Source organism: Poromitra crassiceps (genome assembly GCF_964638095.1).
Source record: "Poromitra crassiceps genome assembly, chromosome: 8".
In the NCBI taxonomy this organism is placed as follows: domain Eukaryota; kingdom Metazoa; phylum Chordata; class Actinopteri; order Beryciformes; family Melamphaidae; genus Poromitra; species Poromitra crassiceps.
In genome coordinates, this window is record NC_139629.1 from 42,184,945 (window position 1) to 42,197,041 (window position 12,097).

The window sequence follows — 12,097 nt, forward strand, 5'->3', positions numbered from 1 at the left end:
AGCTCATGTCATGTCTCCTCCTCCCCAGTAGGGCTGCTTTGGTCACGCTCATTCATTCCCCTGGCCTCTGCCATGGTCACGTCGCTGTCGCCCTGCCCTAACGTGCCACCGGGAGCAGCGCCTGTCTCATCACCTCGGTGGCATTGGAACACAGCTTAGGCAGCCCCCCCCCCCCCCCCCCCCCTCGTTAATAGTCACTGTAGATTGTTCCAGGAAACGGGAATAATAAGGCCATCGGTGACGTCAATCCCCCCTTCGTTTCTTCATCCCCCGGCTCCAGTTTCTCTTTGGACTGGAGGCAGGTCAAAGGTGAAATGGGGCCGTTTTTAGCCACCCCTGTGTCTCACTCTATCTCCTCTCTCCCAGTGCCCAATATGGAAGCCGCTGCTCCTCCGCTCGTGCACCTTAACCTGCTCAAAGTCCGTGTGGAGGGTACAAACGGATGAACGGTTCTTACCTACCTGTGCTGCTAGGATCCTAGGATTTGAATTTCAGCGACAGCGACCATATTCGTCACATAATTCAGCGTAAAGCACTAAGCAGGTTATTCGGGTGTCTGAGGACACGCTGTGCTTTTCTGTCAGCGTGTGACCTGTGGAGGGCGATGTGCAGCGTGTGACCTGCGGAGGGCGATATGCAATCCCCTTCTCTCCACATCCCCTGCATTATTGATGAGAGATCTGAACACACACACACACACACACACACACACACACACGCAGGCACTCTGCGGCGGGACATCTTTATGCAACAGCCTCTCAAGCACCTTTTGCTTTGAGGACCCAGACCTGTCTTTGATTTGCCCATTAGCCGTGGATTTAGCATGCACAAGAGCTAATTAATGACTAGCCTGCTAGCTAATTACCGTGTTGTGGCTCACATTGGAGATTGGCTGAGTGAAAACACTGTAGGCCCAGATAGTATTGCTATTACTGAGATTTGATCCTTGGATGTGTGTGTGGATGCATATTTGCCCGCCCCCTTCATCCTGCCTCTGGTTTCTATTGCTGGTCTGTTTGGATTGTTGCTAGGTCCACAAGCAGCAAGCACACACACACACACACACACACACACACACACACCCGTTCACTTTAGTCTCTCCATCCCTTTTTTCCACCTGCCCTTCCCTCTCTCCTCTGTGCTTCCTCTTCGCCCGCCTCCCCCCTCCTCTCTCTTCTGACGGTGGAAGTTATGTGCTCGTCTGTCTTAGCCTCAGCCAACTCTCCGTGTTGGACCTGAGTGACACAAAGCAACTAATAGCCAACGCGAGTCGCGGGCACACTTTGTCAATAGGGGGACTTTAACACCAACTGGGCTTCTAATATGTACAAATATCCTAGCATACATTCTCATGACGCTGCCTGCTGCCCCCTCCTCTGCCTCCTGTACCCACTGCAAAAAGGCTTAACCCTCTCTGTTGGCGTGGAAAGCTCCGACATGTGTCCCCGGTGGGACCAGACCAGAGCAGCGAGCGTGGTTGAGAGGGATGACATGCCAGGCATGGCTGGAGATTCTTGTCGATTAAGAAATGTCTGTGTGGCCATAGGGAATGAGCTGGGTAGGGACAGACATGTTGTGTCATCATCATACCAGTTGCGGACAGACAACAGGTGATTGTGTGGGGTTAGCATGAGTAGGCTATATGTGTCGCTAATAAAGATGTCTTCTCTATTGTTTATTGTTCCTCTCTTGTGCAGTGCTTCTTCAATGCAGATAATAGATTTAAGTTAGACTATTTGATTTAACCCATTGATACCTGATGCAGCATTTGTGTGTGTATCCCTTTAAGACGGCGTGACGCGGTTCGCGGTCTTAAAGGGATACACACACAAATGAGGGATAGACATGCAAATGCTGCATCAGGTATCAATGGGTTAAAGATAGGATGTTTAGTAAAACCGGACACACTCAACTCGCAGTTCTCCAAAAAAAAGCCAGTGGCTCATAATCTGTCACTGGTGCATGTGACTTTCAGCTCCGAATATATCACCAGAGTGTTCTGATTGAGGAACAGGATCTTAAAAGATAGTATTTGCCAGCTGTAGTAGAATAAATAAATGACGGTTATACATGGCAACATCACCGTGTTGTGATTGGTGAAGTTGTGATGCAATAAGCCAACTTGAACTTGATGTAATTAAAATGTTGTCTTTTTAGAGCTGATTACCGCAAGAAATGTATAATCCCTTTAAGCACCCTGACTTCAAGGCAGCTACTTTCAGTTGGTGGATATTATGCTGTGGTGGAAGGGAATTCACATATTAATCCCATAATCAAATAGTTGAAATCTCATAAGCCTACATGCCACAAACACAGGATTTACTTTATGCAGCCTTTGAACTGAAACTGAAAGAAAGGGGAAGTGGGTTATCTCATCTTCACACTTGAACCAGAGGTTATCATATCCAGAGGTTATCATATCCAGAGGTTATCACAGACAGAGGTTATCATATCCAGAGGTTATCATATCCAGAGGTTATCACAGGCAGATGTTATCATATCCAGATGTTATCACAGACAGATGTTATCATATCCAGATGTTATCATATCCAGATGTTATCACAGACAGATGGTATCACAACCCATGTGATCACATCATCACGTTTCTAATGTGTTCTGCTTTTTCCCCCCCAACAGTAATTTCCAACCCCAAAGCCCCAAAGGAACCAGCAAAGACCTTCAGTTTTGATTACTCTTACTGGTCACACACTACGGTGAGCTTAAATATTTTATATATAATACTAACGTCTCAGTTCCAATGTCTCTAATGACCAAGAAGAATAAAGACTTATCAATCTAGTGTCATGTTGTTTTGAAATGCCATGGGGCCATTCAAAAAAAATCTTTGCATTCCAAGTAATTTCTCTTTCTTTCCCACAGCCAGAGGACCCCACCTTTGCATCACAGAACCTCGTCTACAATGACATTGGCAAGGAAATGCTGCAGCACGCCTTTGAGGGCTACAATGTCTGCATCTTCGCTTATGGCCAGACAGGATCTGGCAAGTCCTACACCATGATGGGCAAGCAGGAGGAGGGCCAGGAAGGAATCATCCCCATGGTTTGTTCCACAATACACCTTTCTGATCTGACTGCATGGCATCACAGAGGTTCAGACAAATTGTACTAAGTTGGCAATACATGGAGAAGAAAGTATTTTCACAGAGCATACTTACTACAGTACATAACAAAATGAGTCTCCTGGCATCAGCATCCCACAAACAAATGTGTGTGTAAATGATGTAGCATGAGGTGAGATTGAATGAATGGATGATGTCAGAGGACGCTGTATCCCCCCCCCCCCCCCCCCCCCCCGCATTACTGTATCGATATTTCAGAAAAATATCGTGGTATTGCACAGTCGTGTGTTCAGTGACTCAATAAGAATACATTTTATTTCAGTGCGTTCAGTAATGCACTCGGTAGTTTTGACTCAATTTGTCCACTAAGTTATCAATATAAAGTGATGTACATATTATTACACTACCTGGGTGGTACACAGCGAGTTGTAATTTTCAGCTCTATTTTTTAATTTTCACTCAATTATCTATTAAGTATTGCAATATATCGCAATATTGTGTCGCAATGTATCGTGATACAATCGTATCGTGACCCATGCGTCGTGATACGTATCGTATCGTGAGGTCCTTGCCAATACCCAGCCCTAGTATTTTGTGCATCTGTTGATCCACACAGGTCTCCTCCCTCTTCATCTCCCCTTTTACCTCGCTGGATGTTCTTAATTGGCACTAAAACGTCTTCTTGCTCTGCTCCTCAGCTCTGTGAAGATCTCTTTGATAAAATCAATGCGGACAACAACAAAGGGGAGCTCTCCTACTCGGTGGAGGTGAGTTTCAGACGTCGATGCATTTCTCTGCCCTCTCGGCTTGACTTCTCACTAATGAACCATTCCACGATTCCAACTACTGATTCCCTCCTACACAGTGACACACCTACATCATTCACACCTGTGTCAGATAAATGTATATTCTGTACCGTCCATGTCAGTGTGCTTTGCAGTGTCACTCTCTGGGACACCTGAACTGACGCTCGTTCCCCCGTATGCAACGGTGTTTAGGTCAGTTACATGGAGATCTACTGCGAGCGAGTGCGAGACTTGCTCAACCCCAAGAACAAAGGGAACCTACGAGTGCGAGAGCACCCTCTGCTGGGTCCCTACGTGGAGGACCTGTCCAAGCTAGCCGTCACCTCCTACACGGACATCGCTGACCTGATGGACGCAGGCAACAAGGCCAGGTGAGCCGAGCCTTAGGGACGACGCTGAGATCAGGGGAGGCAGGAAGGGGGAGTGATGATGGTGGTAGTTGTGATGGTGGAGGTAACACTGTGTGACGCCGACATCCTCAGAAAATGACTTACTATTATAGGATCAATTATGGTGATTTTTTTTTAATCAATTCTGGATGATTTGGAATCATAAAATGTTCTTCTAATGTACAGTCGATTTTTGATAGCTTGATAGTTCATGTTGGCTGATGATTCGGAATAGTTTCTTCTTATTTAGGACACCATAACTTTCCTTGCTGGTAGTGAGCATTTCCCCTTGGAATTGGTGTGTGTGTGTGTGTGTGTGTGTGTGTGTGTGTGTGTGTGTGTGTGTGTGTGTGTGTGTGTGTGTGTGTGTGTGTGTGTGTGTGTGTGTGTGTGTGTGTGTGTGTGTGTGTGTGTGTGTGTGTGTGTGTGTGTGTGTGTGTGTGTGTGTGTGTGTGTGTGTGTGTGTGTGTGTGTGCCCCCTATGGGAGAGGTGTGTGTGTGTGCCCCCTATGGGAGAGATGTGTGTGTGTGTGTGTGTGTGTGTGTGTGCCCTATGGGGAGGGAGGAGTGAACCATGCCTTAATCTTCCTGTGCTGACTCAAAAGGCTTATTTGTAGAACATGGCGTGTAAGGCCCATATCTCCCCTGTGGCCATCCCTCTGAAGTACACCTTGTGTATTTATGCTTAGTGTCCTCACAGTATTATCCATCTCTCCGCTGTGCAAAATAATCCCTTCCATTCAATTCAATTCACTCTAATATGTGTAAAGCCCAGTGCTGATAGCACTGGTAATAGAAATGAGAATGTACCATCACTGGTACTGAATCGTGTCAAACTCCTCGTTTGTCATCTAATGACTTACTGCGGCTTTTCAAGTGAATCTTGAATCATCTAAAAAAGAAAAGAATTCAATCAAGTAATGCGTTGAAAAAAAATCACTCAATTCAAGTCATTCATCCAGAGAAATTAATTCAAATGACAGTGTTTTTGTTTTCTAAGCTAGCTATTCCCATGATTGTTTTGACCTACAGAACCGTGGCTGCCACCAACATGAATGAGACCAGCAGCAGATCCCATGCTGTCTTCACCATCGTCTTCACACAGAGGAAACACGACAGCCAAACGGACCTCTGCACAGAAAAGGTTAAGAGGAGGCTGGAAAGACAGTGACCCTCTTGATTGTTAAATTGCCAAAGTAACCATGGAAACGCACGTTGTTGATCCCAGAAGTTAACGATGATTCTGATCTCATGTTTCTTCACGCTGGTTCGTTACTTACCGCCTGTTTTCAGTTGAACTCCGTTGATTGGTCCTTGGATGTCTCCCACGACCCTTTTGGTCAGTGATGACCACAGGAGAAAAAAAGGGCCCTTTTGGGATTTGACTTGAACATTTCCGCTGATTGTGGAGACACAAAGACCGCCGTGTTGTAAACACAATGCCTATTGTACTGAGCAACTCTATCAGGGCTTTCTGCCCACCTGCTTCTCACTTGACAATAATGTCCAAATAGTTGGAATAGTTGTCACTTCCTGTGTAAATGATATTATCCAAATATGTTGATGGTTTGACGTCTTGACAATTCTTGAACCCCTCCTGAAAATATTCAGAGCTGTCATTATTGCAGTAATATTCTTATCGTCTCTCATTTTGTTATCATTCATTGCTATTAGCTACAATACTTAAGGGGCCGATGTCAATTGAATTAGCTGGGTGACTTAAAAAATGCATTTATCCTTCAGGTCAGCAAAATCAGTTTGGTAGACTTGGCAGGGAGTGAGCGAGCAGATTCCACCGGAGCCAAAGGTACCAGGCTAAAGGTAAGACTCTGATCATCACACAGACCCTCCCCCTCCTCCCAATGTCATTCATAGCATTTCTGAACCGTCGATGGATCAGGCTGATGGCTCTTGAACGTGCTTTTTCCCTGTGGGTTGCAGGAGGGAGCGAACATCAACAAATCTCTCACCACGTTAGGAAAGGTCATCTCTGCCTTGGCCGAAGTGGTAAGTGCTGCCTCCTGATGCCCCGCCCCCCCCTTTCCATTTAACTCTTTCCTGTCTTCCCCCTGCCTTTCAGCCTCTCTCCTCCCCTCTACTACGCCTCTCTGTCTTATTGGGGAATGAATGAATGAATGTGTGTAGCCTGGCATGCTGTAATATTGTCTGTCCCTTCTGTTCTCTCTCTCTCTCTCTCTTGTCCTGCTCATGCTTGCCAGACACAGGATAACTGTAACAGCAAGGTAAAGCCTTTGACAGCTCAACCATTAACACCATTGATGCCTGCATGCAGCATTTGCGTGTATATCCCTCATTTGTGTGTGTATCCCTTTAAGACCGTGAACCGCGTGACGCGGTTCGCGGTCTTAAAGAGATACACACACAAATGCTGCATCAGGTATCAATGGGTTAACCTCTGAATCCTCCCAAAGAGCCACATTTCACCAACTTTTGCCCTGTGCAACGTTTATGCTGCGGCTGCATTATCAGTGTTCACCCCCTTATGCCTCCGCCGGCGATAGCCAGACCAGAGGCATTATGGTTTCGAGTATGTCCGTCCGTCCGATGTTCGTTAACACGGTATCTGAGGAGCGCCTTGGCGGAATTTCTTCCAATTTGGCTCAAACGTCGACTTGGACTCAAGGATGAAGTGATTAGATTTTGGTGGTCAAAGGTCAAGGTCACTGTGACCTCTCGAACACCATTTTCAAGCTCGTTAACATGATATCTCAGGAAGGCCTTTACGGAATTTCTTCCAATTTGGCTCAAACGTCAACTCGGACTCAAGGATGAACCGATTCGATTTTGATGGGCAAAGGGCAAAGGTCAAGGTCACTGTGACCTCACGAACGCCATTGTCAAGTTCGGCAACGCCATATCTCAGTAACGCTTTGACGGAATTTCTTCACATTTGGCTCAAACGTCAAAGTCTGGACAGACATGGATGTCGACCGCTCACTTGTTGGCGGAGGCATTATATCCGCGGTGCGGTCCTTCTAGTTATCAGCAGAGTGTAAAAGCTACCATCCTTGCACAGGAGCAAAAAGCTCATCAAGTCATGCATCAACTCATTTGACGTGACCACTTTCCCACTAGATACGAGGTGTTTGTCATTGTACCAGTATTAGAACCGTTGTCCACTCTTTCTTACCATTTCTCATTTCTCAGTGTTCATACAGACACCATTGCATCAGCTACTATTATTTTCCCAGCCAGCAAAAGCTAATAGCTATTTTTTTGTTTACTGCAGAGCAAGAAGAAAAAGAAGTCCGACTTCATCCCGTACAGAGACTCCGTTCTGACATGGCTGCTAAGGGAGAACCTCGGTATGAAGACATTCATCTCAGAGCGTTGCATAGCGCATGGCAAATGCATTACTGTTGGAGATGGGCGGCATTAATGTATGTAAACTGTGTCGCAAAAACCTTCTTCCTGGCCAGCCAGAGGAATGGAAGCATCTGTATCCTGTAATAAGAAGTTGAGGGGTGGGTGGGGGGAGAGACTGGAGGAACATTACTCTATGCCAATTTAAGAAGCCCTCTGTCAGCAGACTGTATTTCAACCTAACTAGACAAGCACAGCCCTCGCCCTGATGCAGACATGCATGGAGGAGAGGCGTATATCTTCAGTCCTCGCTGACACATCAACATAGCACTTCGCTCTAGCAAAATGGCACAGGCCTGTTATCCGTTGGGATCAGTGTTGGCACTTGGCAGTGGTGGCCCAATGGTTAGAGAAGCGAGCTTGTGACCGGAAGGTCGTCGGTTCAATCCCCGGGACCGGCAGGATAAATCTGGGTGGGGAAAGTGAAAAGGCAGCGCTTGCCCCTCCCTCATTACCACCACTGAGGTGCCCTTGAGCAAGGCCCTTAACGCGCAACCGCTCCAGTGGAGCTGCTCAGTGGCCAGCAGATGAGACTGTGGTTGTACTGGGCAGCTTCCAGGTATGAATGTGTGTGTGTGAATGTGAACAGGGCGCTCCTGAAAAAGAGAGCATTGCTCTCAGTGAGACTCCCCCTGTATAAATAAAGGTAAAAAAAATATATATATATTCCTAGAACCCAAACACACATACGTGCGCACGCACATAATTGACCGATTGACCGATCTTTTGCCATCAGGTGGAAACTCCAGAACAGCTATGGTAGCCGCCCTCAGTCCTGCAGACATCAACTACGATGAAACGCTCAGCACGCTCCGGTAAGGTTCCCGCACAACACACAGATGATCATTTTTACAGAATAATACTATTATTATTCAGCATCTTGCCGGTCCATCATCCAGTGAATCGGATCCTTTATTGTCTTTGTATTTTGTTTTGTCTTCGACAGCTACGCCGACCGAGCCAAGAGCATCAAATGCAACGCTATCATCAACGAGGATCCCAACAACAAGCTGGTGCGCGAGCTGAAGGATGAAGTGGCTCGGCTGAAGGACCTGCTGCGTGCCCAGGGCCTGGGAGACATCCTGGACAGTGAGTTTAGTGTTCTCGCAGCTGGCCGTCCCCGGAGAGGACACATGGCATGCCTTTCAGCCGACTTCTCTCTCAGGGTCCACCACCACAAGCTGGCAACATCTTCTGTTATCTCATCTTCTTCAACCATCCATCTTTGTGTCCATTGCACTGCCTATAATGCAAAACCTAATACACTTTTAGAAACATTTGTCATGCTACTGCCTGGTTTATTATGTATCATGTTGTTATATGTATTATATATAAAACTACTACTACAGTAGAGTTAATTTACAGTACATTCAAGGGAATGTTTTATACTTTATATGTTCAAGTTAATCTCATGAAACATGTTACATGACTACGTTGGCTCATTTTCATTGAGTACATACTACATAGTGTCATGGTGGTACTGAAGTGATACAGCTGCATTGAAATAACACACTTGATTTGCTGTACACAATGGCTCATAGCCTAGTCGATTACAGACATAATAAGCCAATTAATAACTGAATTAATGAATAACCTGCCTACTTGCTAATGCATGCGTCGATCATGCTTAATGACATGGCACTTTGTGAAAGTCATCCCACGTCATCTCTTCCCTTCCCTCGTTCTCCTGTTCGCTCTCATCCAGCTCAGTCACAAATGTCTGTAACCTTTTCCTCCCATTCTACTGGTCCTGACCTCTGACCTCTGTCCCTTCTCATCTTCTCCTGCCTCCCCTCAGTTGAGCCTGTGGGGGATGATTGTCCAGCAAGTGGAGTCAAATGTGTGTATATGTGTGGTGGTCCTGCATCGTCTATCGCTATTTGCCGTAATACTGATGGCTAACATTGCTTACCCCCCCCCCTCCCCCATATTCCCTCCATATTAATTCTGCGCTCAGCTTTGCATGTTAACGCTAAAGACGCAACAGCTAAGGAGACTCTGGAACGCAAGGCTTCCAGAGGTGTGGTGATCTGGCGAGGGCTAGCATGCTTTGCGCTTGTGTTGATTTGGTTTTTCCGAGTGACGGGGGCGAGGCAGCTATTTAGCAGGCTCAAATCCAAACTGTATCACAAGTTAATTTGAGAACATCTCCATCGCATTAACCCTCCAATTCCATCTAAATAGATGTCTTCTCCCACCTCCAACCCACCCACATCACTTCTTCTCAACCATTTGGGTCCTTACACTCACATTCTCAAACTTCTTTTCTTGCCAGTGAGCTCGTGGTCTTTCTGTCTTTTCCTTTCTTCGGTTCACTAATGATCCACTGCAGGTGACAGTGCTCAAGTGTTTAGAATGCTGCTCCTCACTGCTCAAACTGAGGCTCAGAGCCACACGCTGACAGGTGCATGACTTTACATTACTAAGTAGCCAGACTAGAGCTAATAGTATCCATAGTGGGTACTCATTTCATGTGCTTTGATAGTATGCAGTGAATAGTTAGTATTTGTCTGCCTTCCTCTGCTCTGTTCTCCAACGTTCTCCCCAAACACTTCCTCCATCCTGTCTTGTCTCTTGTGCTACTCCCTGTAAACACCCCTAAGCTGCAAAGTGTTAAATAAGAATAGATGTTCACCTGCCTTACTTCAAAATGCAGGAGAAATGCATCGATTATGATGATATTACATCCCTGTTGTTTTCTCTCATCAAGTTGAATAGATCAGGACCTGGGCCTTGATGCGCTCCTATTTTCCTATTTTTGGAAACGCCCCCAAATTGCTGGCGCCTGCACATTTCTACTGTATCTCATGAATGTCAGCAGCACCTCCCATAACTCGTTTACATTCCACTTTGACCGGTCAGTCGTTTTGTTGAGGGAACACGTTTCTTTCGTTTGCTTCTCTTCTTCTAGGCTTACAGGGCCTCTGTTACTTGAGATGCCCTTGAGGCCATTATTGAGATGGGCTGGCTGACCTTTACTGAGGCTGCTGTGTGTCTATATGAGAGAGAGACAGACAGACAGACAGACAGAGAGAGAGAGAGAGAGAGAGAGAGAATAAAAGTAGTGAACTGCAGGCTGAACTTTGGCAGCATGTGTCTCTATATCAGTCTGTCTCATCTGTCTTCATCTGGGCCTTCTTGCCTCCCTCTCCCTCCCTCCCGTCCTGTCCTCCAGTTGATGCGTTCGCAGCAGTTTTCACACACAGGAATAATATATATATTCACATGTCACATAGAAGACAAGAACAACAACGCTGTACTATCACACTATATCCTACAATTACAGTATAACAACAAGAAGTGCTGTGCTCTGTGTTCATGGCTTCATGGGACTGTCATTTTGGCCTATGGTAAAAACACATAGTGACTGTTTATGAATATATATATAATATAAATAAAAGCTATTAGCTCATGTATTTCCTCACCAGGTTGAATAGTACTAGTCTATTATGCATGGCATAACTTGGCAAGCAGCCTGAAAACGACCTGGAGTGAAAACTGCTGCTCTGTCTAGCTGACCATTCTGGTGTTTGTCTTAACCCTTTGACAATGTGTGTCTTACATTGGTCTCTCCTCCTTTTTGTCCTTCTCTCTTTCCCCATTTTCATTCTCTCTCTCTCTCTCTTCCTTTTTCGTATTTCGTTCCTCCATTTTGTGTGGTTTCCTCTTCCTGTCTCCTCCCGGGCCTATCCCACCCCCCTCCCTCTCTCTCTCTCTCTCTCTCTCTCTCCCCTGGTGTTGCCTCAGACCTGAAAGACATACACAACAATAAGCATAGATACTTGCTAGCCTCAGAGAACCAACGCCCTGGCCATCTCTCCACAGCCCCTATTGGCTCCCTGACAGCCTCCCCGTCCTCTGGCTCGCTGTGCAGCCAGGTGGGCCTGCTGCAGTCAGTCACCAGCATCCAGGAGCGCATCATGTCCACCCCGGGAGGAGAGGAGGCCATCGAACGGCTCAAGGTAAACAAACCACTGGAACTTCTCCAGCTGAGTGGGTCTCTGTATGCAAGCTCCCAAATCAACTCCCTTTTACCGTCTCTGGTGAAGGGAGCAGCAGCATCCCATAGCGCTCTGTCCCACCCTGATAAACCCCACACCTTTAGCGACTACGACAGTCTCCAAAATATGCTTTTTGAAATAGATTTGTTTCTCTCCAAGGACTGGAAAATACTAGAACTCACACTCTTCCTTTTGCCTTGTATTATAGCTGCCACACCTGTAGGGTTAATAGCAGAACTGTGTAATGCTATATGGGGCAGTGTGTACTTGTGGGTAGGGATGCACCAATCCACATTTTTTCACTTCCGATCCGATTCCGATACCTGAATTTGAATATCTGCCAATACCGATATTCTTCCGATACCGATATTTTTCTTGGTATAGGCAAATTTGGCCAATTAAAGATTTTTTTTTTATATACCTTGCAAAAAGCAGACA

At 46.1% G+C, this 12,097-nt stretch overlaps 1 protein-coding gene across 1 annotated transcript in view; it reads left to right on the forward strand.

Moving 5' to 3' along the window:
• Window positions 1–12,097, forward strand: part of kif1b (kinesin family member 1B) — an 87,569-nt gene that overhangs the window by 26,432 nt on the left and 49,040 nt on the right. Inside the window, exons 3-15 of the mRNA XM_083642423.1 lie at window positions 2,638–2,714; window positions 2,881–3,060; window positions 3,778–3,846; window positions 4,078–4,256; window positions 5,307–5,418; window positions 6,018–6,095; window positions 6,216–6,281; window positions 6,500–6,517; window positions 7,525–7,600; window positions 8,395–8,473; window positions 8,605–8,747; window positions 9,457–9,498; window positions 11,406–11,620. Coding sequence (XP_083498549.1) covers window positions 2,638–2,714; window positions 2,881–3,060; window positions 3,778–3,846; window positions 4,078–4,256; window positions 5,307–5,418; window positions 6,018–6,095; window positions 6,216–6,281; window positions 6,500–6,517; window positions 7,525–7,600; window positions 8,395–8,473; window positions 8,605–8,747; window positions 9,457–9,498; window positions 11,406–11,620 — 1,334 coding nt within the window. The remainder of the gene's footprint in view (window positions 1–2,637; window positions 2,715–2,880; window positions 3,061–3,777; window positions 3,847–4,077; window positions 4,257–5,306; window positions 5,419–6,017; window positions 6,096–6,215; window positions 6,282–6,499; window positions 6,518–7,524; window positions 7,601–8,394; window positions 8,474–8,604; window positions 8,748–9,456; window positions 9,499–11,405; window positions 11,621–12,097) is intronic.